Raw genomic sequence first — 24,118 nt, forward strand, 5'->3', positions numbered from 1 at the left:
GGCCCGTGAGCCATGGCTGCTGAGCCTGCGCGTCCAGAGCCTGTGCTCCGCAGTGGGAGAGGCCACAGCAGTGAGAGGCCCATGTACCGCAAAAAAAAAAAAAAAAAAAAAAAGAAATTGAATTTTAATTGGATGTTTGTGGACTTGCTCAATTTTATCTCCTGTTGGGGTCCAGAAGAAGTTGTTTTTTTCCAGCTCTTCAAGTCTCCACATTTCTGGACTCCTTATTTCCTTTCATTCTTGCTTGCAAACTGAGCTCATTTCTTGCCAAATGCGGCCAGGAGCAAAGGACACACCAACATTTAAGAAGCAAATAGAGGGCTTCCCTGGTGGCCCAATGGTTAAGAATCCACTTGCCAATGCAGGGGTCACGGGTTCGAGCCCTGGTCCAGGAAGATCCCACATGCCGCGGAGCAACTAAGCCCATGCGCCACAACTACTGAGCCTGCACTCTAGAGCCCGCGAGCCACAACTCCTGAAGCCCGGCGCTTAGAACTGTGCTCTGCAACAAGAGAAGCCACCACAATGAGAAGCCCTCGCACCACAAGGAAGAGTAGCTCCTGCTCGCCGAACTAGAGAAAGCCCACGTGCAGCAACGAAGACCCAGCGCAGCCAAAATAAAGATAAATTTAAAAAATATCCTTTCGAATTAAAATAATAATAATAATAATAAAGAAGCAAATAGACACACAGAAGCTCAAGGCCAGTGAAAAGAGGAGGAAAGGAAAGGGAATGAAGGAAGAGTGTCAAAATACAGAAGGTAGTGCAAGTGCAGCTGAGAGGAAAGCTGAAGTGTCTGCTGATACTCAGTAGTCAATCGGGAGACACTGATGGTTTCAGCGAGAGGAATTTCAGTAGAGCAGTGGTGGGGGAGGGGTGATGCAGAGCTGAGGAAAGAACAGGACAAGAAAGGGTGGAGAAGGCAGGCAGCTCTTCAAAAGGTGGAGGAAGGAGGTCAAAGGGGTACAAGATGAAGGGGAAATGTTTTAGAGACTGAGCATGTTTATAGCTGACGGGAGGTAGCTAACAAGGAAGCTGAAGATAGAAAGAAGAGGTGAAGTCCTGGAGGCAGTGAGCGGGCATGAGGGCAAGAGCAAAGGTGGGGGACACGTTTCATTCTCTAAGTCTATATGGAAGGCCGTAAGGGTGGAAGCTGGAGGGGCCCAGGGACCACTGACAAGGGGGTTGATTCATCTCCAGCCCCCCTTGGACCAGTTAGGCAGCGGTTAGAGGGTTTGTGTTTCCAGGTGGATATAGTGAGTGTAGTGGTGAAGTCAGAGACAAGACAGCGCCCCATGTGGCTGGCGATGCCCACACACAGAGGACCCGTGGCCTCTTCACTCTTCCTAAAAGCGGTAGCAGCCGCCACGATTCCAAGTGGGCTGGTCAAACAGATGCAACAGGTACCCTAACAGGGTGTCTTAATTACGAAATCAGTGCCCAATAAAGACCAAACATTTGAGGAATGCCGTCTCCATGGAAATGAGGTAGTAAATGCACCAAACAGCTCACACCTAAGGGAAAAAAGTCATACAGCACTCAGAGTGTCTTCAATACAGGAAAGGTCTACAAGGAGATGAGGGGGTATATCTTATTTTTTAAAAAAGGCAGTCACAAAACAAGAACAAACAACAATTAAAAAAAACATATTGGGACCTCCCTGGCAGCTCAGTGGTTAAGACTCTGCGCTTCCACTGCAGGGGGTGCAGGTTCAACCCCTGGTTGGGGAAATAAGATCCCGCATGCTGAGTGGTGAGGCAAAAAAAAAAGAAAAAAAAAACATATCGGACAGAAACTATAATAATTGAGGTTTAGGGCTTCCCTGATGGTGCAGTGGTTAAGAATTCTCCTGCCAATGCAGGGGACACGGTTTCGAGCCCTGGTCTGGGAAGATGCCACATGCCGTGGAGCAACTAAGCCCGTGCGCCACAACTACTGAGCCTGCGCTCTAGAGCCCGTGAGACACAACTACTGAGCCCACATGCCACAACTACTGAAGCCCATGCACCTAGAGCCCGTGCTCCACAACAAGAGAAGCCACCGCCATGAGAAGCCCGCACACCGCAATGAAGAGCAGCCCCCGCTCGCCGCAACCAGAGAAGGCCCGTGCGCAGCAACGAAGACCCAACGCAGCCAAAAATAAATAAATTAAATAAATAAATAAATAAATAAAATATAATTGAGGTTTAAAAACAATAGAGTTGCCAGGGATTGGGGGGAAGGGAAGGATGGATAGGTAGAGCACAGGGGATTTTTAGGGCAGTGAAACCATTTTGAATGATACTATAATAGACAGATGTAATTATACAGTTGTGAAAACTCATGTACAACACCAAGAGTGAACCCCAATGTAACATGTGGGTGACAATGATGTGTCCATGTAGGTTCATTCATTGTAACAAATGTTACCTTTGTGTGATCTCGGTAGTAGACGAGGTTAGACATATAGGGACAGGGTTATACGGGAACTCTGTTCTGCTCAGTTTTCCTGAGAACCTAAAACCGCTCTGAAAAATAAAGTCTGTTTTTTAAAAAATCAAAAGAGGGACTTCCCTGGTAGTCCAGTGGTAAAGAATCCACCTTCCAATTCAGGGGACGCGGGTTCAACCCCTGGTCAGGGAACTAAGATCCCACGTGCCGTGGGGCAACTTAGCCTACGCGCCACAACTACTGAGCCCGCACGCCTCAACGAGAGAGCCCGCATGCCACACACCACAGAGTCCACACGCTCTGGAGCCTGCACACCACAACTAAAGAAGAGAAAACCCGCACGCCACAACTACAGAAGCCCACACGTCGCAATGGAGGATCCCACATGCTGCAACGAAGACCCAACGCAGCCAAATACATAAATAAATATTTTTAAAAAATCAATAGATGGGCTGAATAAAATAGGCATAAAAAGTGAATTAATGCCCTAAATGCCTGAGCATAGGAATTCCCTCAGATTATTGCTCAAAAGCATAAAGAGATGAAAAATATGAAAGAAAAGAAACACCCATCTAATAGTGATTCTCAACTGTCCCCACCAGGGGACATTTGACAATGTGTAGAGACAATGTTAGCCGTTGTAACTGAGGGTTGGTGCTTCTGGGATCTAGTGAGTAGAGGCCATATATGCTGCCAACCAGCCTACAAGGCACCGGATAGCCCAATTTGGGGCCAAATCTGGTCCCAAACGTCAATAGTGCTGTGGTTGACAAACCCTGTTGTGGTTCCATATTTCCACTTGGTATCATTTCCTTCTGCCTGAGGACTTTGTTCAAGGTTTCTAGCAGTGCTAGTCTGCTGGTATGACTTTCAGCTTTCGTACATATGAGAAAAATCTTTATTTAGCCTTCATCTTTGATATCGTCCCTAGATATAGAATTCTAGCTTGAGTTTTTTCTTTCAATAAAGATTTTTCTCCACTGTTTTCTTGCTCGCATTGTTTCCAACAAGAAATGTGTGATCACCCTTTATAAATTATGTGTCTCTATTTCTTGACTGCTTTTAATATTTTTGCTCTGTCACTGATTTTAAGCAACTTAGAATGTGATTTGATGTAATTTTCTTCATGTCATTGTGCTTTGAAGCTGGTATCCGTGGGTTTGTAGTGTTTATCAAGTTGGAAATTTGTCAGTAATTATATCTTCAAATAATTTTCTCTCTCCCCTGCTCCTTTGGGAAACTCGAATTACAAGTTGGTTGGGCTGTATGAAGTTTTCCCACAGCTCACTGAAGTTCTGAGGGTTTTCTTCCTGGATCCCACCCCGTTTTTCGTTTTGTTTTTATAATTGCTGTATCTTCAAGTTCACGAATCTTTTCTTCATCAGTATGTAATCTGTTGTTAAACCCATCCATCCAGTGTGCTTTTCACCACACATTTGTGTTTTTCTTCAGGAGGCTTATTTTGTGTCTTATATTTTCCATCTCTTTACTTAACACGAACAATCTTTTCTCTACCTTAACGGAACTGTTTTAATGCTCTGGTCTCTAACATATTTGTCATTTCTGGGTCTGTTCTGACTGATTTTTTTCCCCTCTAGACGTGGCTCTTGTTTTCTTGCCTCTTTGCATACATTGAGAATTTGTATTGATTACTAGGTATTGTCAGTTTTATCAATACCTTCTAGGGTGCTGGGTATATAGTTTAATTTAAAATTTTATTGAGATCCTTGTAGGTTGTAAGAACGATGCAGAGTCCCTCACCCAGTTTTCCACAATGGTAACACCTCCCCACACTATAGTAACCCACTCTGTAAGTCTTCGTCTTTGGGTGTATTAGACCATTTACATATAATCATTAAATGGTAATACATCTTAAATCTACCATTTTATGATTTGCTTTCTATCTGTTTCATCTGGTTCTCAACTCTGTTTCCTTTTGCTTGCCTCCCTGTGGGTAACTGAACATTTTTTAGTTTTCCATCTTAATTTCTCAATAATGTTTAAAAACAGATATAATTCACATACCATAAATTTCACCCTTTTAAAGTGGAAAACTTAGCATTCACAAGGTTATGCAACTATCACCATCTAATCCCACAACATTTTCATCACCCCCAAAAAGAAACACTGTACTCGTTAGCATTCAGCCCCCTCTTCCTCACCACACCCCTATCAACAAGCCACTTTCTATGTCTATAGATTTGCCTTTTCTGGGTGCTTCGTACAAATGCAATCATACAGCACGTGGCCTTTTGTGTCGAGCTTCTTTCAGTCAGGAAAATGTTCTCAAGGTTTCAGTCCAGGTTGTAGCATGTAATTCCTTTTTGCTGACGGTTACTATTCCTTTGCCTGGCTATACCACATTCCGCTTTTCCATTCATCACTTGATGGGCATTTGGATTGTCCCCAGTTTTGGACTATTATAAAGGACGCCGCTCTGAGCATTCATGTACAGGTTTTCACGTGGAGATGTATTTTCAGGTCTCTTGCTTATACAATTAGGCGTGGAATTGCTGGGTAATATGATAGCTTTGTATTTAACCTGAGGATTCCAATTTCTCAGCATCCTCAGCAACATTTGATGCCTGGTTGTTTCGATTTTAATTAAAAAACTTTAAAAAAAATTTTAGCCATCTTTGTGGGTGTGAAGTGATCTTGATTTGCATTTCGCTAATGACTAATCGTGATATTGCAATTTACAGTATGTATAGTTCACCTTTGTCCCTGTTCCTAGTACACAGAGGAGATTAATCCAGTCCTGTTGCTCCATCTTAGCCACAAGCACGAGTCCCCTCTGTCCTGTAATCCTCTGTCTGCAGACGGCTTTTGTCTCTGTTGTCCTCGTCTGCGTTCTGGGAGAATTAATCAAGTTTGTCTCCACGTCATTGCTCTGTTTTCCCAGGATCGGTCCTGCCCTGTACTGCTGTGCATTTATTATTATGGTTATAGTTTCATTCTGTTGCCATTTCATCTTAGCCTGGAGTCTCCTTATGAATTTTTGATTCCGGGTCAAAGGTGCCGTTTACTGCATTTTCCTAAACATGTGGACTTCTTTTCCCCTGCAAAAGTTTCTTTAAATCCTACACTTCGTTCCCAGCGTCACGTTTATCCTGAGTCTGCTGGATACCGTTCCTTCTTTTTCTGCAGGATTTTCCGCGGAGCCGTTTACGCAAGCTAAGCAAGCAGTTCAGACATGCCATCTGTCAGCTGAAGGGCAGGTGGTCTGCCGGCCCGTGTGGCCCGGGCCTGCCGGCCCGTGTGGCCCGGGCCTGCCGGAGTGCCCCGTCTCCGGGCAGGGGCCTGTCCTGAGCAGGCCTGCCTCTGGCGGACTCGTGCTCTTAAGCTCCTGCTACATCTACTCAGCGATAAGTCATCACATTGTAAGAACCTACTCAGTTACTGCCGGATGACTGAGGTGAGGCCGTGGGCTCCAGATGTTGACCGATGCCCGGGACAGGCAGAAATACATATGCGAGCCAGCGTGGACCACTTCCTTGGTGCTTCTGGAAGCCTGGGCGAGATGAGGACACTCCAGGAACTGCCCATCTGCCTGTGAGACAGGCTTCACGGGGGGCACCACCTGAACTGAATCCTGAAAGGAGCCCCAGGAGGGAAGCTCAGAGTCTGGGGAGAGCGGGCCTCACCACAAGGTGGGAAAGCACTGCTCTGAGGCCAGGGTCCCTGGCACAGTGGCTGGCAGCGTGGCCAGGCCCAGTCACAGCGGGCTCCGTGTGCCAGGCCAGGTGCTTCTTCTGGATGTGTGGGGAGACGTGGCACAGGATGGGCTGCCGTAGGAAGCCCTCTGGCAGCACGTGAGGCGGCTGCCCCACGTGTGCTTTGGTCTCGGCCGGCTGTGGCCAGGCCTTCCTCCGCTGCTGCTCTCCTGCAGAGACTCTGGTGCGTGTCACACCCGGTCACTGGCCTGGCGAGACACCAGCGACCACACTGGCTCCACAGTCACAGCGCTCGCCCGGGACACAGGCTTTCTCTGCTCCGACTCTAACCTGAGGCCGAAACCGCTTCAGAACAGGCTGCAGCAAGGCTCTGTGTCCCCAGCGCTGCCCCCAGCTGTGGCTCCCACCTCCATCCTGGCTGCGGGAAGGGAGGACGCAGGTGAACAGGGGTACTGAGGGTGGAACAAATTTTTAAAAAGAGCTGTTTGGTAATGACTGGCTTAAGAGACAGAACAATCTTTGGCCATCAAGCACCACGCATCTCCTGGGAACGATGCGTCGTGCGGAAGGTGAGGGCTGACACCGAGGCAATGAGGATCCAGCACCAAAAAATACAACACAGACGAGTGAGTCCTGCCAGGCGGACAGGAGACCCAACAGGCCTCACTCGGGTACCAGAGCAGGGGGAGCATCCCTGGATGTAACCTGTGGGGGGCCACGCGAGGTGCCGGCCCACGCGCAGCCAGTGCTAACCCTCTTTCCGGGCCCCCGGCCCCGGCCCAGCATTTGTCCTGGACTGCAGTGCACGGGGCCTGTGCGTAGTCTCCCCTCCAGCGCCGGGAACTCTTGGGACGTGGATTATTTCTTCCAACTGGCCATAAGTTAAAAACCAAACCAAACCAAACCAAAAGGAACAGTGAATTTACCGGGAGGGCTCTGGCCCAGTGCATTTGGTAATGAAAGTGAATGAGACCTAAGATGGATATTTAAAAAGAGATTATAATTCAGTTTATACAGCTTGACATGAATAAACAGACATTCTTAACAATGCAAGGTCCCCAAAGGCCTCTATCGCGGAGTTTTTTGAAGAATTTTTTCAAACTACAATTCTTTCAATAAATCAATTTTGGTAACCCATGGAACCCCAGGGCATGAGCGGTAACTTCAGCAGGTGATATGAACCCCTCTGCAATGGCCCCTCCAACCTGCTGGATTTGCTTGAGGCCAGGCCATGGGAGCATGGGGAAGAAGGGTGTGACAGGTTTTCTCATTTTCCGAGTTCTTCTTTGGCAAAGGAAAACATTATTTTACTAAAACTATATATTAGCATCTTACTAGACACTTTATGAAGAATAATGAACTTGTAACAAACCTGACTTTCCATTTTTAAGTGGATGGAAGTGAAACAACCCCGGAACAGATGGCACCACCTGGGAAAGGGTCTCCTTAAAGCTGCCATTGGTGGTTAACGTCTTTTTTAAAAAAAAAATAATTTATTTATTTATTTATTTATGCCTGTGTTGGGTCTTTGTTGCTGTGCGCGGGCTTCTCATTGTGGTGGCTTCTCTTGTTGCGGACACGGGCTCTAGGCTTGCGGGCTCTAGAGCGCAGGCTCAGGAGTTGTGGCGCATGGGCTTAGTTGCTCCGCAGCATGTGGGATCGTCCCAGACCAGGGCTCGAACCTGTGTCCCCTGTGGTGGCTAACATCTTGTTGGACTTTTTTTTTTTTTTTGCGGTACCCAGGCCTCTCACCGCTGTGGCCTCTCCCGTTGCGGAGCACAGGCTCTGGACGCGCAGGCTCAGCGGCCATGGCTCACGGGCCCAGCCGCTCCGCGGCATGTGGGATCTTCCCGGACCAGGGCACGAACCCGTGTCCCCCGCGTCGGCAGGCGGACTCCCAGCCACTGCGCCACCAGGGAAGCCCCTGGGCTTTTTATATGAAGAGAATTCTGCTTGATCTGATAATCAAATCAGCAGAAAGTCCAATGGTAACAGGAATTTGGTTTTTTTCACAGCAGTTCTTTAAAGAAAGAAGGGCGGGGCTAACGGAGCAACCCAGGGAACAGTGGGATTTGTCCCCTGAAGACATGTAACACATTGTGGTGATCACCACTGCCTGGGAGTCTGTCCTCCGAGGTTATTTTGCTAAAGCTCCAGCATCCGGCAGGACTGCTGAATCCGCTTCTGCTGCCCTAAGACAAAGACACGCTGCCGCTGCCCCCAGGTGTCCTGAGAGCGGCCTGGCTGTGGCCAAGCCACGGGGAAGGGCGCTGTCGCCTCCCGAAGTTGTGAAGTCTTCCTAGACGGGTGTGCAAGCCCCGGGTAACGAAGGGCAGAGGAAGACATGCATGGACACTTTTGAGCACTGAAACCGGCAAACACAAAGGGACACGTTCCTCTCAAAGACTACATTCAAAATAGTTTAGCTACTGCAAATGGTCTGAATAGGGCAACGTTTTAACATGAAGTTTGTACTGCAGGCTTCTCCAGCCACGTGCAAGGCCCGACTTATCTGAGGTCGGTCGATCAGACAAGCAGGCCTTCTGAGGCTTTCAGTGCTTGGAGGTGAGGGCAGGTAAAGCAGGGCGTCTTGTGAAGCTACCCATAACCCACGACACACTGCTCCCTGGGGCCAGCGTTCTGCAACAACGCACAGTGGCTGAAAAGAACACACAGGAGGCGCGAAGACCAGGACTGCAGGGAAAGAGGAGACACAAAGCCGGGAGGTCAGTGCTCAACACCCGGGTTACACTCGGCCCAGCTCCTTAGAAAGGCTGCAGAGGAGGTAGCCTGCAGGTGGTGTGTTTGAGGGAAGGTGAGAGGCGAGATGTGAGCCTTCTCCTTCTGAGAGGGCTACTCCGGGGAGCTGTTTCCTTCTAAGTGTGCCTGAAAAACACGCAGCTGACATACCCCATTTTAAAGAGTAGAGTCGTGGGGATCCACCTGACCTTCAGAGTCAGAGCTGTGCCACAGCTTCATGCCCCAGGCCTGCCCCACCCCACCCGGCCCCAGGGCTAGTCTAGCTGGCCAGAGGCTCGGCATCCCACCCCAGCCCCCGCAAATTAGAAATCATCAACTGTCTCTGGGCTGGTGGGGCACATGGACGGCAGCCAGAAATGTTACTTTGGCCTAAGAGTGGGAAAAAGACCCCAGGAAAGCAAAAGTCCTGGAGGTCAATGTCCCGCAGCCACCAAAAGGTGCCACGGGCCCCGCTGGCCAAGCACCCAGCACAGTACCACTGGCCCACAGAGATGGGCCAAGCTGGGTGGGCTCCTTAACAAGATGGGAGGGGGCAGGGAGGTAAAACGCCTCTGAGATCGCCACTGGACAGAAAGGGATGATCGTTACGTGGAAATGTCATTTTTGAAGAACTGCTTGACCGCTGATAAGCCAAGTATTTTTCTATATTGTGTGAGGTCAGAATTAACAAGGGATCCTCTCCCTTTCAGTCTGGCCCAGAGGGCAAAGTCTTCACCTGCATCACACACATTTCCATTTCACTACGGGCGCTGCCATCATTTCTTCCACCTCTGTCCGTCCGCACCACCAGGGGAGGGTGCCGCCGGGAGAGCTGGGGGTTGTGAAATGACTCGGGCTAGAGCTGGCAGAGAGCAGCGCGCCCTGGGTCACAGGGGCACCAATCAGGCGTGTGGATGGCCAGCTGCTACCCTCCTGACCCCCTAGCAGAGGATGGCTCTGAGGCCAGTTGGTGAGTTGAAGTATGTGAACTGGAGCGCCCCTCCCAGGGTGACTGTGCCCGACAGGCTCTGGGCCACAGAGACGCCACCATGCCCTTAACCAGCCCATCCTTCCTGCTCTGCACACCCGACAGAGTGGCCCGTCAGCCAGGGTCACCCTCCAGTCTAATGGGCATGATTGCTGGTTACAAATGGGAAGCATGGCCCGAATTCCTCCCCCGCTGATCTCCAGGACAGACTGATCTCATAATCTGGGATCATGTTATAAATTAAGAAAAACGAGCCAGACCGGTTAGCTGGTAGACGGGGGAATCCAGAGGCCTAAGGAGGCTGGCTGTCAGGTACCCTGGAGCGTGTTAGGTGAGCAGCAGACAAAACCATACAGATATTTATTTTGCATTTGATTCCAAGGGTTCAGATGTCGAACGCTGTAATAAAGCCACTCACCTCTCCTCGGTGTTCTGACTCTGAAGTGCACTGACCTGACCCAGGAATGGCTGAGTGGTGCCACCGATTCCTGGCCCTCCAAGGCCTGGGAGACTCAACCCCGAGACGGGGCCCAGAACCAGAGAACTCGGAAGGCCACAGGGGTGGTCTCAGTGGCATCAGACATTGTTTGGGCCGATTCCTGAGGTCTCTCTCCTGTCCCCAGAACACGAGGGTCTGGCTCTCTTGCGCAGTGGCTCACAGACACATGACCACGGCAGAAACACCAAGCCCCTGGCGGGGCTGTGCTCCAGCCAGTTTCCTCTGGGCAGCATGTGAGAAAGGGCTCCCTGCTATTATTATTATTATTTTTTAGTTCATCCAGATCTAGCTTCAAAGGGTCCCTAAACTTCTTTGCCCCATCTGGACCTGAAAACAGGAGCTGATTTTCACAAGCCAAATTCTCGTTGCCTTTGGACAGAACGAATACTGTGTCTTTTATATTTTCTTTGTATTTCTCTTCAATAGTTGCTTGACCCAACATCTTTCTGTCTGCTCTATACAATGAAAATACAAACTAAATGAGAATAGAAAAAAATAATTAAAGCATTAAATTGTACAAATTACAAATCTGTTCCAAAATATACTTACATTAAATAAAATACGCATTTCAGTAAGAGATCTACAGTGAACGACCATACGCATTCTGGGAAGCTTCACGACACCTGGGCAGGGCCAACATTCGTGGAAGGAGCGAAGGGAATTCGCATCCGATCACGGTTTGTAGCGGGTTCTGACCGCCGTCTGCGAGCTACACTGAGCACATCATTAGCATCGCCTGGGCAGGGACTGACTGGGGAAAGGGGAGAAGCAAGCTCTAGCCTCAATGCTGAGTTCATCACAACTTCTCGAGAATCTCATTAACAGCCTATACAGTACAGTTTCAAAAAAGTAAACATGTTAAGGTAAGCAGACAACTCTAGGACCCGAAGCACATTTTCTGGCTGTATTTATGCGGAACTCTGTCTACAATGGGTGGTCGTGAAGAGGTGCTTCCTCGGGACGGCATGGTCGCGGGACTGAGGCGGCCCAGCAGGACTGAGGGGAGCCAGGGACGGGAGGAGACTCCCTTCTCGTTTCAGCTGGAGACAAGCTGGTGGCGCGCAGTCCACGGCCCCGCAGCCCTCTCTCCTCCTGTCATCTGGCGTAGCGCTTAATGTAGTCTTCAACTTTATTCCGGAAGTCCTCCTGTGGGGCAGAGGGATCGGGCAGAGGGGAGGAAGGGGGGGTGAGCCAGCGCAGGGCGACACTTCAGGGACAAGCTGCGTGCCCCCGAGCCAAGGGCCCCCGCCAGCTCTTGGGAGGGCGTGCAGGGTCCGGCCTCCAATCCTCCAGTCGCCAAGGTGGCAGGAGACTCAAGAGACCCACGGGGCTGAGTGCCACCTCCCTGTCACTCTGGGTGCCGGGAGGGGACACAAACAAGCTCTGGGCGGATGGGAACCGAAGACCCTTCGTTGTGCGGACAGGGAGAGTGAGATCCACCAGTGTGGTCAAGGTCACGATGCGGGTCCGGCCGGGACTCTGGACCACAAGTGGGCATGAGCCTTGGCTGCGGCTCTCAGGAAGACCCTTGTGTCCTGATCTGTCTCCCCAGGACCCTGCTACCTATGGCCCAAGTGCAGCACACCATCAGGGTGACCACCCTGCCAGAGAGGAGAGGTGGGCTTGCTACAGAGGGCCCTCCTTGGGCATCAAGCAGAGGCCACCTGGGGGCCTGGGCTGATCCCTCAGGGGTGAAAACGCTGTATGGATGCAGGTATCTCCCAGGCTAGCGCAAGTGGGAAAGCCACCTCAGATCTGAGCCAACACCCCAAGTGTGTCCCCAGGTCTTTTCTCTCTAAGGTCAGGAGCAAAATTCCCTGGCCTTACAGGACTGGGAAGGGCCCCTGGGACTGTCTGAGCCACGAGTGACTTGGAGCCTGTCCACCTCAGAACACCCGCCCACATTTGGTGGCGGGACAGGCTGTGACCTGAAGGCGGGCTCTCAACCCTCTCACCCCCACCCACAGCTGCACACAGGGTCCCAGGCTTCAGTCCCATCCAGCAAGAGGCACAGCCCCGGGCCCTGCCTGCTGCAGGGGCCACCCTGGGAGGCGCGGGCGGAACGGGCCTGCTCTCCTCGGCCACGCTGCAGTCATTCTTTCAGGGTGGGGCGGGTTCAAGGAAAGGGGAGAAGGGGACCCCTGTGGTCGCCACCAGGCGGCCCAGGACTGTGCTCAGAGGCTCCCTCACAGCTGTCTGCCCGCAGCCAACACGGGCTGCACAGAAGCCCTGGCTGTCTTCAGCGAAACTCTCACAAGGTCACCTCCACGGTACCCAGCTGCCGACATACCATCGGCTCCCAGGCAGCTGCGGCCAAAGCTCCCGGGATGTGGAGTGACGATCCCACAGACACCCGCAACCCCTCAACGACTGACCCAGGACCACCGGTGCCTCAGCTCAGCCTTAATCCCCTTTGCTCTCGTCAGTGAGAAGACCATGAACCCTGGGGCCAAACCGCCTGGGTTCAAATCTTGGGCTCCGCCCCTTCCCGGCAAGTCTTTCACTTCCTGGTGGCCCTGCTCCCTCAGCAGCAAATCAGGGGCAAGAGTCCCTCCCTCGTGGGTTGTCAGGGAAACAAGTGTGTCTGGGAGCAGGTATGACACTGCCTGGCACCTGGAGGGCCACGCAGGGCTGCTGCTATACCACGTCACCACTGCCCTCCTGCTGCCCTGCCCCAGTCACACGGGGCCTCTGAAGCATCCCTGAACACCAGGAGCGCAGTCCTGCCTCAGGGCCTTTGCGCTGCTGCTGAGGCCTCTGGAACGCTCCCGCCTGAGGTCCACTTGGTTCACAACCGGCCTCTACTCACATCTTACCAGAAAGGCTTTCCCTGAGAACCCGACATAAAGCAGCAACACCCATATCTGCGAAGCACAATAAAATGAAGTCGGCCTGTGAGCTGCAAGTCTCTTCCTATTTCATACAAAGAGCAGGAAGCACCCTTCCGAGGACAATAAAAAGTAAACAATCGTAACATGTTTTTTCTCCTCCTGGCTCTATAAGGGTGTTCCCTCCCCGACAAGGTTTAGTCCACAGGGGCTACAACAGTTAGTGCTGAGTGGGGACATCCTTGTTGGGCACAATGACAATGACAGGTGGAGTTAGAACTTGAACAGAGCCTCCTGGGGGCCCGCCTGCAAGGCTTGTCAGCATGGCGGACAAACAAAGGCTCCTCCCCGCCAGGGCCGCCCCGAGGGTGCAGATGGCTGACTGCCAAGGGCCTGCGAGGAGAGACTGAAGACCTCGGCCGCCTCCCGTCCTGCTGAGCAGGCCGTGGCCTCCTCTGCCCGCCCGACCAGAGGCACCCGCTGACCCTCCGGGGCCACCGCCTGGCCCTCTGCTCCCCGCATGCCGGGACACGTGCCGGGGGGCCCTCCTGCCTGCCCTTCGGGGCCCTGCTAAGGCAGGCTGTGGTGAACACCACACGTGGCACATTTAAAACGCCCGTGTGCTCTGGCACACAGTAGGTCTTACATGTACAGAAGCAGCTGACCTCAACATTAAGCACGGTATTTAGAACCAACTTGATGGCCTTTAGAACGTCCTACGTTCAGAGCCGCGTCAGCCGATCCAACAGCGTTAGGTGGCTGACTCCTGGGCAGGGCAAGGATTCACAGGGAACGTGGCTCAGAAAACGAAACGTGAGGTCCTGTGACTAAACGGAGTCAGCGCCGCAGAGCTGTCTGCTTAGGCCCGACCAGCTCCGAACAACCTCCAGCAGCCTCACCTCGGCCACGCTCGGCCGCCTCCCGGGCTCCTGCCCCAGACCCTGTGCCTTGTGCCCGCACACTGTAAGGATGTGTGTACGAAGGGCATTTACTGCAGCGCTGTCTGTGGCTGGAAAATAATCCCGTGGAAAAACCTGAGTGCCCAGCCATAAGAGAATGGTTGAGAAAAGTACGGTAGAGCCACACCACGGGATATTATTCAACAGCTCCTAAAATGAACAAGTGATAGTTTATGCACCGACATGGAGGGAAAAAGCGAAAATACACGAACGACGACAACAAAACAAACACGACCCCATCGCTGTGGGCTCGCGTGCGCCTGCACTCTGGGAAGGTGTGGAGGGCAGTCAGCCCGCTGGGTGGCGGCAGAGGTGGCGGGGGTGGGGGGTGGGGGGGTGGGGGTCGGGGGTGGGGGTCGGTAGCACCCTTGGTTCGGTCTCCCTTCTGTGCTCCTACGCCATCATGCGGTAAAGCGACGGCCGCCTGTTGTAGATCACTCATACTGAACTCTACCAGGAAACCACACCTAAAAACACCTCTGTCTGACCTCGGGTCAAACACTTTTCTGAGACCACTCACATTTATTATAATACATCATTCATACATTGCTTTAAATTCTAGTCCCATTTAATTCAATGGGATTTAATTCTAGTCACCATTCTCAGTTTCATACTTACTTAATCAAGGGGCAGTAATTATCTTTTCACCAAATACATCAACCTAGAATATTCCTGTTACTAGCTTACCTTGTCCCGCAAATGGTGTTCTGCAGCTTCAATATTCAGTGGGTCATCAAAATTCAAAAGATCCTTAAAAAGAGAGAAACTCAAAGTAAACAACGGAAAGAACCTGTTTTTCTGCTGTTGCAAGTCTTCATTTTATGAAGCAGGCAACAGACACCTAATCAGCCAATGACCGAACGACCTGGAGCTGAAAAAACTCCCGAGAACTGAAGTTCCTGTTGATGTAGGAGCACTGAACGTGAGACACTTTTTTCAGAACGGTGATTAACGGTCCACTGAAAGAAGGCAGGGATGTGTTTACTCACGATTATCCGACGTTTGGTGAGGAAAGAGCGATCACACTAATTTCTAATGCTAGTTTTGATACTTGGGGAATGACAAACCACTCTTATTATGAGCATTCCTAAATAAAAAATCCTATGAATTTTTCCTTAAAAATTCATTTTCTCCTTTATTTTGTGATTAACAACTCTGTCTTCTATGTTTCTATTCTGACTTTGCCTAGATTCTCCCTTCACCTTTAACTCACCTCCACAAGCACGGCACTCACAATCCAGTAGGAAGGAAGTCTGCAACCCGACCTAACAACGTAGGATGGTGCCATTGTGGCCAGGACTCCCTGGCCCCAGGGAACCAGCACCAGACCCTTTCCACCTTAGAAGAGCCCTGGAATGCTACTCCCCCCCCGCCCCACCCCCAAGAATAATGACGGATTTTAGATCGAAGACCCTGTCTTTCCTTTATACTACCTATTCCTCTTCTTAAAGGTCAGGGTAGAAACATTTGCTATGTTGAGTCACTGCTTTCCAAAGCCACTGATGGATCATTGTAAAGACAACTGTTATTTCTCCTGAGGAGAAATGTTTAATCTGGGGATTGTATTCCTGATTTGGAAATAAATATGGGTGTGACCAATATGTCACAAATACAGCCAGGAAAAATTATAAATCTCTATGATCATTAACAGCTGGGAAATTAGTTCCAAGTCCCAGAAATAGGCAAAAATATAAAGCACATATTATATGAGAATCCTGGTGCATATAAAGACTTACACCAGACATACAGAATTCTTCATCTTCTTTACCATGTATTTTACCTAAAATGAATATGTGAGTTGGAATAACCGTTATAGACTTCATTAGCAAGTTGAACGGGCTCTTTAGAATTTGGAAGGTTTGGAGTGCTTGGAGAGATGGGGACCCACCAGATGTCCTTCAAAAGAGAAGCAGCACAACTGCCAGGCAGGTTTTAAATCACGCTCCAGCCTCTGCATCTCCAGAAGTAAAACTTCATTCACTTCAATGGAAAAGCCAAAAACAATCACAACAAAACAGCTGAGACCAGCAGAAACCTGTCCAGATGGCCCGGTACCCCTTGGGTATTGCCTTCTCCTGGAGATTACGGCAGGTCCCGAAATCAGGAGGTGTTACCGGACCACCCGGTGACATCAGCCGAGAAGGCAGGAGGGGCAGGCACTTAGGGGTCTCCTCTGGGCTCTGCTCTGCTGTCTTTCACTGGCTGAGGACGGCAGGCTGAGGGAGCAGTCCCGCTGTCCTGGGGGCTGTCCAGGATGGGCTCGTTTTCATGGGGGGACTTAGGTTTTACCAAAAGTAGCAGAGATTTTTTTTTTTTTTTTTTTGCCCAGACAGATCCCTGAAGCTTATTTCCTTCAAAGCTTCTTTATGATCAAAAAGCTAAAACTCAAAGGAACAAATAATACTATATAAAACTCCAAATACCAGCTTTCCCCCTTTCCCCTTCTCCTATGCCTCTTCCCGCCCTCCAGCCCCTGCCTGAGAGGTGCTGTTCTCTGAGGACAGCAAACTTCTCTGATTAAGAGAATAATTCTAAGGTCCTGGGTTTGTGAAAAGCCTAAAGGTTGGTGACTACACACTCCTTCTCCCAAACCGGGCCCCTGGGAGCGAAGGAAGCTGTGGACTGGCTGCCGGTGAGAGCGGACGGTGTGAGGTGGGCCAGGCGCTCCCAGAGGGGCCTGCGTGGAGGAGACCACAGCGAGCGGAGCTGGCCCACGCCGGTCCCCGGGAGCGAGGCGGCCACGACAGCAGGGCGGAAGTGGGGACGCTCTGCTCCCGCCCCTCCCGGCCCCAGGACCTCCCAGAGTGTCGCTCCAAAGCCCCCTCAGTTCTTGTCTCACTGCTCCTCTGATTCACAAAAGTGCCAAAGAAAAGGGGGCTTTAGTGCGCCCACACCGCTGGTTTTGATCCCCTCATGTTATCCTTGATGCGATCTTTAAAACCAGGAGGCAGAGGAATCAAGAAAAACTTGGGGTTCTGGTCAACATACTTACAGTAAACAAAGAGTTCAATCCCCAAACAACATCCTGAAATGAGAAAGAAAGACAAAAACAAGTTTCAGGTGGGGATGGTCTCTAAGAGATGAACCAGTTAAGTCAGCATATCGTGGAGGAGGTTAGTTTTCTGCAGGAGTTATTTTAAAAGGTAGGGCCTAGGGCTTCCCTGGTGGCGCAGCGGTTGAGAGTCCGCCTGCCGATGCAGGGGACGCGGGTTCGTGCCCCGGTCTGGGAAGATCCCACATGCCGCGGATCCTGTGCTCCGCAACGGGAGAGGCCACAACGGTGAGAGGCCCGCGTACCGCAAAAAAAAAGGTAGGGCCTAGAAAGTTAATCTCAGGCTCCCCCTTGCAACCTGGGGGACAGCACCCAGCACAGCAGCTCTGTTACCAGCCATCGCTCGCTTTCTGTGCACTTGGCACAGACTGAGACCTACGAGTGGTTTTAGGTGGGACAGCGTTTATAATCCATGCCTGACTGAGCCAAAGTGGACATGTGTGGAAAAACGTTACGAGAGACAGAGGCAGGGAGACGGCACGTGTGATATGCCACACGGCTCTCAGAGCTTCACAAACAGGCTGACTGGAGGCCCACGGCCCTTTCAAGTTGAAAGGTGGGACCATCAGTGTCAGAGCAGCAGGACGGTCACCAGGGAAGACGGTGACTGGCTCAGAAGACCACGCCTTTGTGCTGAAGTGCAGGCTGGGAACACGGCTGCCCCTAAACCCAGTCCCAGGCGATCACTCTCCTGGGCAGGATCGATCCCTCAGCAGACAGGCAGAGGCTACAACCGTGTGGGACCAGTTCACTACTCAGTCAAAGAAGGTGGCAAAAGTCAGGTAGCTGCTTACTACTAGGTGAACACTGGCCAAAAGTCCTGACTCCTTCTGATAAAAGGTCAGGCATGGGAAGAAACCGCAGGCGCCTACGGACAGCACCACGGAAAAGCCCTGAGGCGAAGCACAGCCGGCGGCCTCACGTGGGTACCCACGACACGCACCCCTGAAACCCACTCAAGCCATGTTGGAGAAGCAACTGGGGCCACTTATTTAGTCCCTGTGGCTCCCCTTTCCACCCCCTGCCCCAGCAGAGGGGCCCCCGTGCAGCACGCCTGGCTGCACCCTGCCACCCCTCCTCTGTCCAGTGTAACTCAGAGCAGACACAGAACATCCAGCCTTTCCTTCCTCCGTCTCTACCCACGCCTGGCGAGTCTCCACTGCTTAAAGGGGGAGACAACTATCAAAGACTGGGGCGAATAGCAAGACGAGGGTAGAAACGGTAAACCGCCGAAGCACAAACCGTAAACGGTAAAGGGCAGAGGGGAGGAGATGACCCGACACCCTAATCCCCACCCCCAACCGAAGAGAAGTGGGGGCAGAGGAGCTGAGCAGGGCCAGCGCCTGGCCAGCAGCCCCAGGCGGGCGGTGGCGGGTGGGCAGCGTGGGCCCGTCCACCCATGCAGATGGGACAGCGTGGACATCGCTGTCCTTACAGGAGGCTGGCTGCCGATGGAGGGGCATCCGGGTAGGTGTGGGCAAAGGACACTCTACCTTCAGTGTCCTCGTGGGGGCCCAGCCGGTGCCGTCAATCGAATGTTCTCTGAGTAAACTGAAACAGACACAGAAAGGCACAGCGGTAAGCAGGGAGCAGGCTCCAGTCCCGCGAGCTGCTCAGCGTGATTTCTGTCGGAACGGAGGTGCACGTCTCATGCAGTCCGTCTCTCCTCTGTGGCTCCACAGTTTCCTGTGTCGCTGCAGAAGGCCTTCTCTGCCTCACGCCTGTATGGGTCCTCCAGTCTAATCGCGAGTGTTATTTTTATGTACTGTACACTCAGCAGGGGAAAAGCATGCTTAAATCAGAACATACAGAGCGCATCTGTCAATTTAACATTCGGAAAAGGACGGTGACAACAATGACAGCGGAGCTTCCTGTTTGTGTGTCAGCAGGACCCAACACTCACCCAGTGCCCCAAGACCAAAGAGGGAGGGGTCCCATGCTACAGAGGAGAAACCAAGGCGCAGGGCAGCACCCGCCCCAGGGCACGCGCCCCCAAATGGAGCTGTAGACTCACACCCACGTGAGCACCTAGCACATGATTTTAATAGCTGTTTAAAAAATAAAAGCAGACTAACACAAAATTCTGGAAGGTGCTCACCCGTGGGTGGGAGGACCACGCACAGGGAAGGTCACGTGGGCTCCAGGGGTACGTGATGTGAGCTGACCTAAGAGTCATTTTCATGACTGTTCTATCAACTGCAAACGCACAGCATATACTCTCATATAAATAACCATTCCATACTTTGAAAAATTACCCCTTACTGCCTAGTTTCCTTCTGGTGAAAAAAGGAGCTTAGCATTGTTGAATTATCACACTGTTGCTTTCACCTGAACCTAACAGCTCCTAAGCTCACACGTCAGTGTGAGGCTTTCCAGGTCATACTTGTTACTGTTAAGAAAATTTTTGAATCAGAACACGTTCAAATTCACAAAAATCAATGACGATCAGGAGAAAACAAATATGCAGAATTTGAATCAATGCCACAATCTTAATTGCCCATGAAGATCAGTTAGAATAAATAAAACTAACCTACAGCTTACTTCGAGCACCAAAAAGAAAACTCCCATCATGCACCCTAATCCCATCTACCCGGGGCACGTCTTTCCACCCTGCAGAGGTATCAGTGAGTTGTTGAGATAAAATCTCTACAACTTTTGAATAACTTTCGGGGAACCAACTGCCCAATCCTGGTGGTTTATATGATCCAACGAGAGACTTCTTTACTAAGACAGGGGAAAGAATTATTTCTGATCTAGCTTATCCTTTTCATTTATAGACCTTATTGCAATTTTAGCTATACCCTTGTTTACTTGTCTAGTGCCTGTCTCCCCACCAGCTGGCAGACCCCATAAAGCAGAGATCGCAAACTGCTCCCCACTGTGTCTGGGCTCAACCAACATTAGCTGATGGAAGGCAGGCGGGCAGACTGGGCGACCAGTCAGCACCCTCTGAGCTTCCCTGTCAACAAGCACAGACAGAGCAGGACTCTGCCCCTGGAGGCCAGGTGTGCCCATGTCTGGGGGCCACAGATCTGGGCAGGGTGACACCACGGAGGTTCAGGCCCAGCCTGAGCAGATGGCAGTCCCGAGGGAGCTCAGGTGACAGCCATGTGGCCATCAGAGAGGGTACAGGCAACGGGACAGAGGATGCCCCAGGGACTACACTGGAAACTCAGGTTCTAGGAAAACAAAAATCTGAAGTGCAACCGCCGGGTTCATGGCCCTGGTCCCTCCAATCCCACAGACATAGCACTGCTGGCCCTGAGCCAAGAGCAGGGTGTGGGCCCTTGGTGGGAGCAGGGCAAGTCTCACTAAGAGAAGCAAAAAGCACCCCTGTGACTAGACCAGGCCCCATGGAGCGCCAGGCACGTCATTTCCTTTATTCAGGAGATGCCATGAGTCGGCTGTGTCCAAAACCATCGCTGGACACTGTCTAGTTTTTCACAAAGAGGTAGTCTTTGTACATAAACCTGGCACATTACTTCCCTCAGTTAAATTCCCAGAGGTGCAGCTGACAGGTCCGAGGGTATATACAAGTTAAATGTAGGCCTTATGGCTGAAGGACCAACGAAAGGTGTACAGGTACATGCACTCTCCAGTGCAACGAGGGAGCCTGTTCTCACACACACTTTGCTTTTGTATCTGCCAGTCTGAGAAGTGGTGAGCGGCGTCCCCTTGCTTCCACGTGTCCTCTGATCACCAAGGAGACTGAGCATCAAGCAGACGCTCACCACCCGCTGTGTTTCTCCTTCTATGAATCACCTACTTGTAGGCAATGCTCATTTTTCCGGTGGATATGTCCCATCGTTTTCATATTGATTGAAAGGACTGTTTACATACAAAGGATGTAATCTTGCTGATCTTTTCTCTTTCAATTTTGTGCTTTTGTATTTTTAATTTTAATGTGGCTAAACCTATCAATGATTTTCCTTTAAAGTTTCTGTCTTTTGTAGCAGGCTACAAATTTAACTACAAATTTAACCAAATTTACATTAATTCCTATTATACTTTGCCAATAATCTGATTTCTCAGAAGACTGCAAAAGTGAGTAGAGAAATGCCCTCTCTGGACCTAATTCTGACCGGAGAAGGGGACGTGACAGGAAGTGGAGTGTGGGGAGCCCCCAGGAGAGTGGGCACAGGTGAAAAGCCTGGGGAGACAAGGCCGGACCAGAAACCACTTACAATCTGGACCTGAAGATCATAGATTTTTAAAGTTTCAATACTTAAAGGACAGATACTTAAAAGGGAGGATGACTGACTTATAAAGTGTATTTTTAACTATCTTTTTTTTTTTTTTTCGGCGGGATCGTGGTTCCCCAACCAGGGACTGAACCTGGGTCCTTGGCAGTGAGAGCATGGAGACCTAACCACTGGACCACCAGGGAATTCCCGTTAACTAGCTGTTAAAAAATGAAGCTGATATGAAAGAAAAGGGGGCTCCACATACAAAATAAAATGGGGAGATGAATCCTAATGGTTGTCCTCGCAGGGAGGAGCGGTCACAGTGCACGTGTGGGGAGAAGAGAGTAAAAGGACAGGATACAGAGGCAGGGTCTGAGGAGGGACTAGCTCACAGTAAGAAAGCAAAGGACACACCGGAGAAACCCTGTCTGCCTGCTCTCCAGGTTCCCGCAGTCCCTAAGCTGGCAGTGGTGGGGCTGGGGCTTGGTCCGGAGGTCCAGCACCAGAGCCCCTACAAGTTAACCTCACTGCCCTACCAGAGAAAGCGCAAGACGCAGAAAAATAAAGCCCACAAGCTAAATTTACTTAAAAACGACAACAACCAACACTCTACGCAACTCCTCCAGTTCTCTACGTTAGTGGCCAGCAAGCTTAGGTGGCAGGAAGTCACTGACCCCGACCATCTGCCATCGGAAGGTGGGGACCCAGGCACGACTGGGAAAGCTTATCCTGCTACGAAAGTGCTCCTATGCGCATCAAGACGATTTGGGAAAGAGGACATTTAAATACAAGTGCTTGGGTCTTCTGAAGCCTCCCATCCACATCCCCCACCCTGGATTCCATTACTCATATTCTCCCCTCTTAGCTAAAATCAGCCAGATGGAGGGAAAAGGGTAAGGGCCCTTGAGGGGGGCACCTGGGTGGACCGCAGAGTGCAGCCAGAAGCCTCCCTAACATTGGCCCAGCCTCAAGATCTCCTCTCGGGGGAGACACCGTGTAGAAAGCCCATCACTCACACACGGTGCTCACAACACGGAAGACAGGAACGCAGATAAACTCACCTGAGACATATCTCGCCTGTCTCTGTGATATTGGGGTGCCAGATCCTGGTCAGGCATCTCACTTTAGGAGGCTGCAACACAGAAGGAAGAGATCACAGGCTCTCCAGAGCCTTCCACGTACCCCGCCCAGGGCCTTGTCTCACCACTCACATGGCTCAGCAGGCACCGGCTCCGTCACCCCCGCAGCAGTGTTTGCACACTGCATGCACTGTGCCACTCTCACGGGTAAAGGCTGCCTGCACCCCTAACAGGACCCCTCTACAGGCCCCGGGGCTGCCGGCGGCTGGTGCCGGTGGCTGGGCTTCTGCATCCTCTGACCCTGCCTGGGCCTAGGCTGTGCCGGAGGAGCCACGGTGCCCTCCGGGGAGGAGCTCTGCACCCTCCACGCCCCACTGCCTACGGGAGCCCGCGGCCTCCTTGACGCTACGTAGCTGAGCTACGGCTGAAATACTGCCCCTCACGGCAGCGCTGGCCCCCTCTGTGGGTGTCTCTGAAGGCGTTGTTGTCATTTACTTTCTTCTAGGTGCAAGTCCTAGCCCACTTTATACTTAAAGGAGGAGAGAACGAACACAAGTACATGGGAATGAGGCACATCAGCAGTACTCAGGGTGAAGCATGTTTACATAAAACTGTTCTTTTACTATTACTCTGTTTTAAAAGCAATCCATACTCGCCTAAGAAAACAACAAAAAGGAAAGCTATCTGCACATCTACAGATATAGAGAATATAAAACTCTCCCCAGAAATAATCTCTAGTAACACCTGATGCACATTTTGGAGCCTCTGTTCTAGGCGACACACAGGTGCGTGTGACGCACATTGATTTTTCTTTACAGAAGTAGGGAAACGTTCTATATATTTCTTTTCCACGTTTATTTTTGTCACCATTTCAGATGACTTTGGGCTTCTGTGCATTCCACGGTACAAACACTAGTATTTAACAAGCCAGTTCCCTATTATTGGACGTTTAGGTTGCTTCCCACTTCCACTACAAACCTGCTGGATCAACGCTGTCTTCGTGCGCATCCATGAGATATTTCCCCAGGATGAAGGCCAGGAAGGGGAGGGGCTGCCAGAGAGCAGGCTGCGCGCTCAGCGCCAAGTGCCCTCGCCTCCAGAGAGGCCGCGAGCCCACCCGCCTGCAGCGGGTGCGCCTCTTCCCCAGGCCCAGTTCCACCGCGAGGTGGCCTTGCTTTGAGGAGCTTGACAGTCATCTCACAGATACGAAACCTTCGTCATCAAATTTTTATCTTTGATACCAATCTGGAAAATCTTTCACCATCCAGATCTTCTCCTGTACTATTTCTAGTACTCTAATAGTTTCAGCTTCTGATTTGTATAAAACAAACATATTTTTCAGCACCCTCCTAAGTTTTCTTCCTGATTTCAAAACACCATGACATCAGAATGTCAAGTATGTCATGTCACCCAGACTCCCCAAAATGATTATCCACCCATGCAGATGCAGGTGTCTGAGGATTACAGAGCTCAGGCTCAGAGTGAGCTGAGACCTACTGAATGCGCTCACCTGCTCTCCTGCAAGTAAACAGGAGTGCATTCGACAGAAGGAATGCTAGCGCAGCCTGCACTTTCAGCAGGGCCTTCAGGCTGAAGAGGGAAGGTCAGCGTCACTGGCGCTGTACATATTGGTAAATCTCTCTAATGAACACCGAACGCAGGTAACCTCCTGGGTAGAGCGCATCA

General features: G+C 51.0%; 1 protein-coding gene across 1 annotated transcript in view; it reads right to left on the minus strand.

Moving 5' to 3' along the window:
- Nucleotides 1–10,728: 10,728 nt before the first annotated feature.
- The window catches only part of UBE2F (ubiquitin conjugating enzyme E2 F (putative)), a 52,329-nt gene continuing 38,939 nt past the window's right edge, over nucleotides 10,729–24,118 (minus strand). Inside the window, exons 6-10 of the mRNA XM_029224650.1 lie at nucleotides 22,415–22,485; nucleotides 18,663–18,720; nucleotides 17,110–17,142; nucleotides 14,805–14,867; nucleotides 10,729–11,476 (exon numbers count right to left, since the gene is read on the minus strand). Of these exons, the coding sequence (XP_029080483.1) occupies nucleotides 11,426–11,476; nucleotides 14,805–14,867; nucleotides 17,110–17,142; nucleotides 18,663–18,720; nucleotides 22,415–22,485 (276 nt within the window). The 3' untranslated portion in view covers nucleotides 10,729–11,425. The remainder of the gene's footprint in view (nucleotides 11,477–14,804; nucleotides 14,868–17,109; nucleotides 17,143–18,662; nucleotides 18,721–22,414; nucleotides 22,486–24,118) is intronic.

This window comes from Monodon monoceros, unplaced genomic scaffold, assembly GCF_005190385.1.
Source record: "Monodon monoceros isolate NGI ecotype Baffin Bay Population unplaced genomic scaffold, NGI_Narwhal_1 Super_Scaffold_16, whole genome shotgun sequence".
Lineage (NCBI taxonomy): Eukaryota > Metazoa > Chordata > Mammalia > Artiodactyla > Monodontidae > Monodon > Monodon monoceros.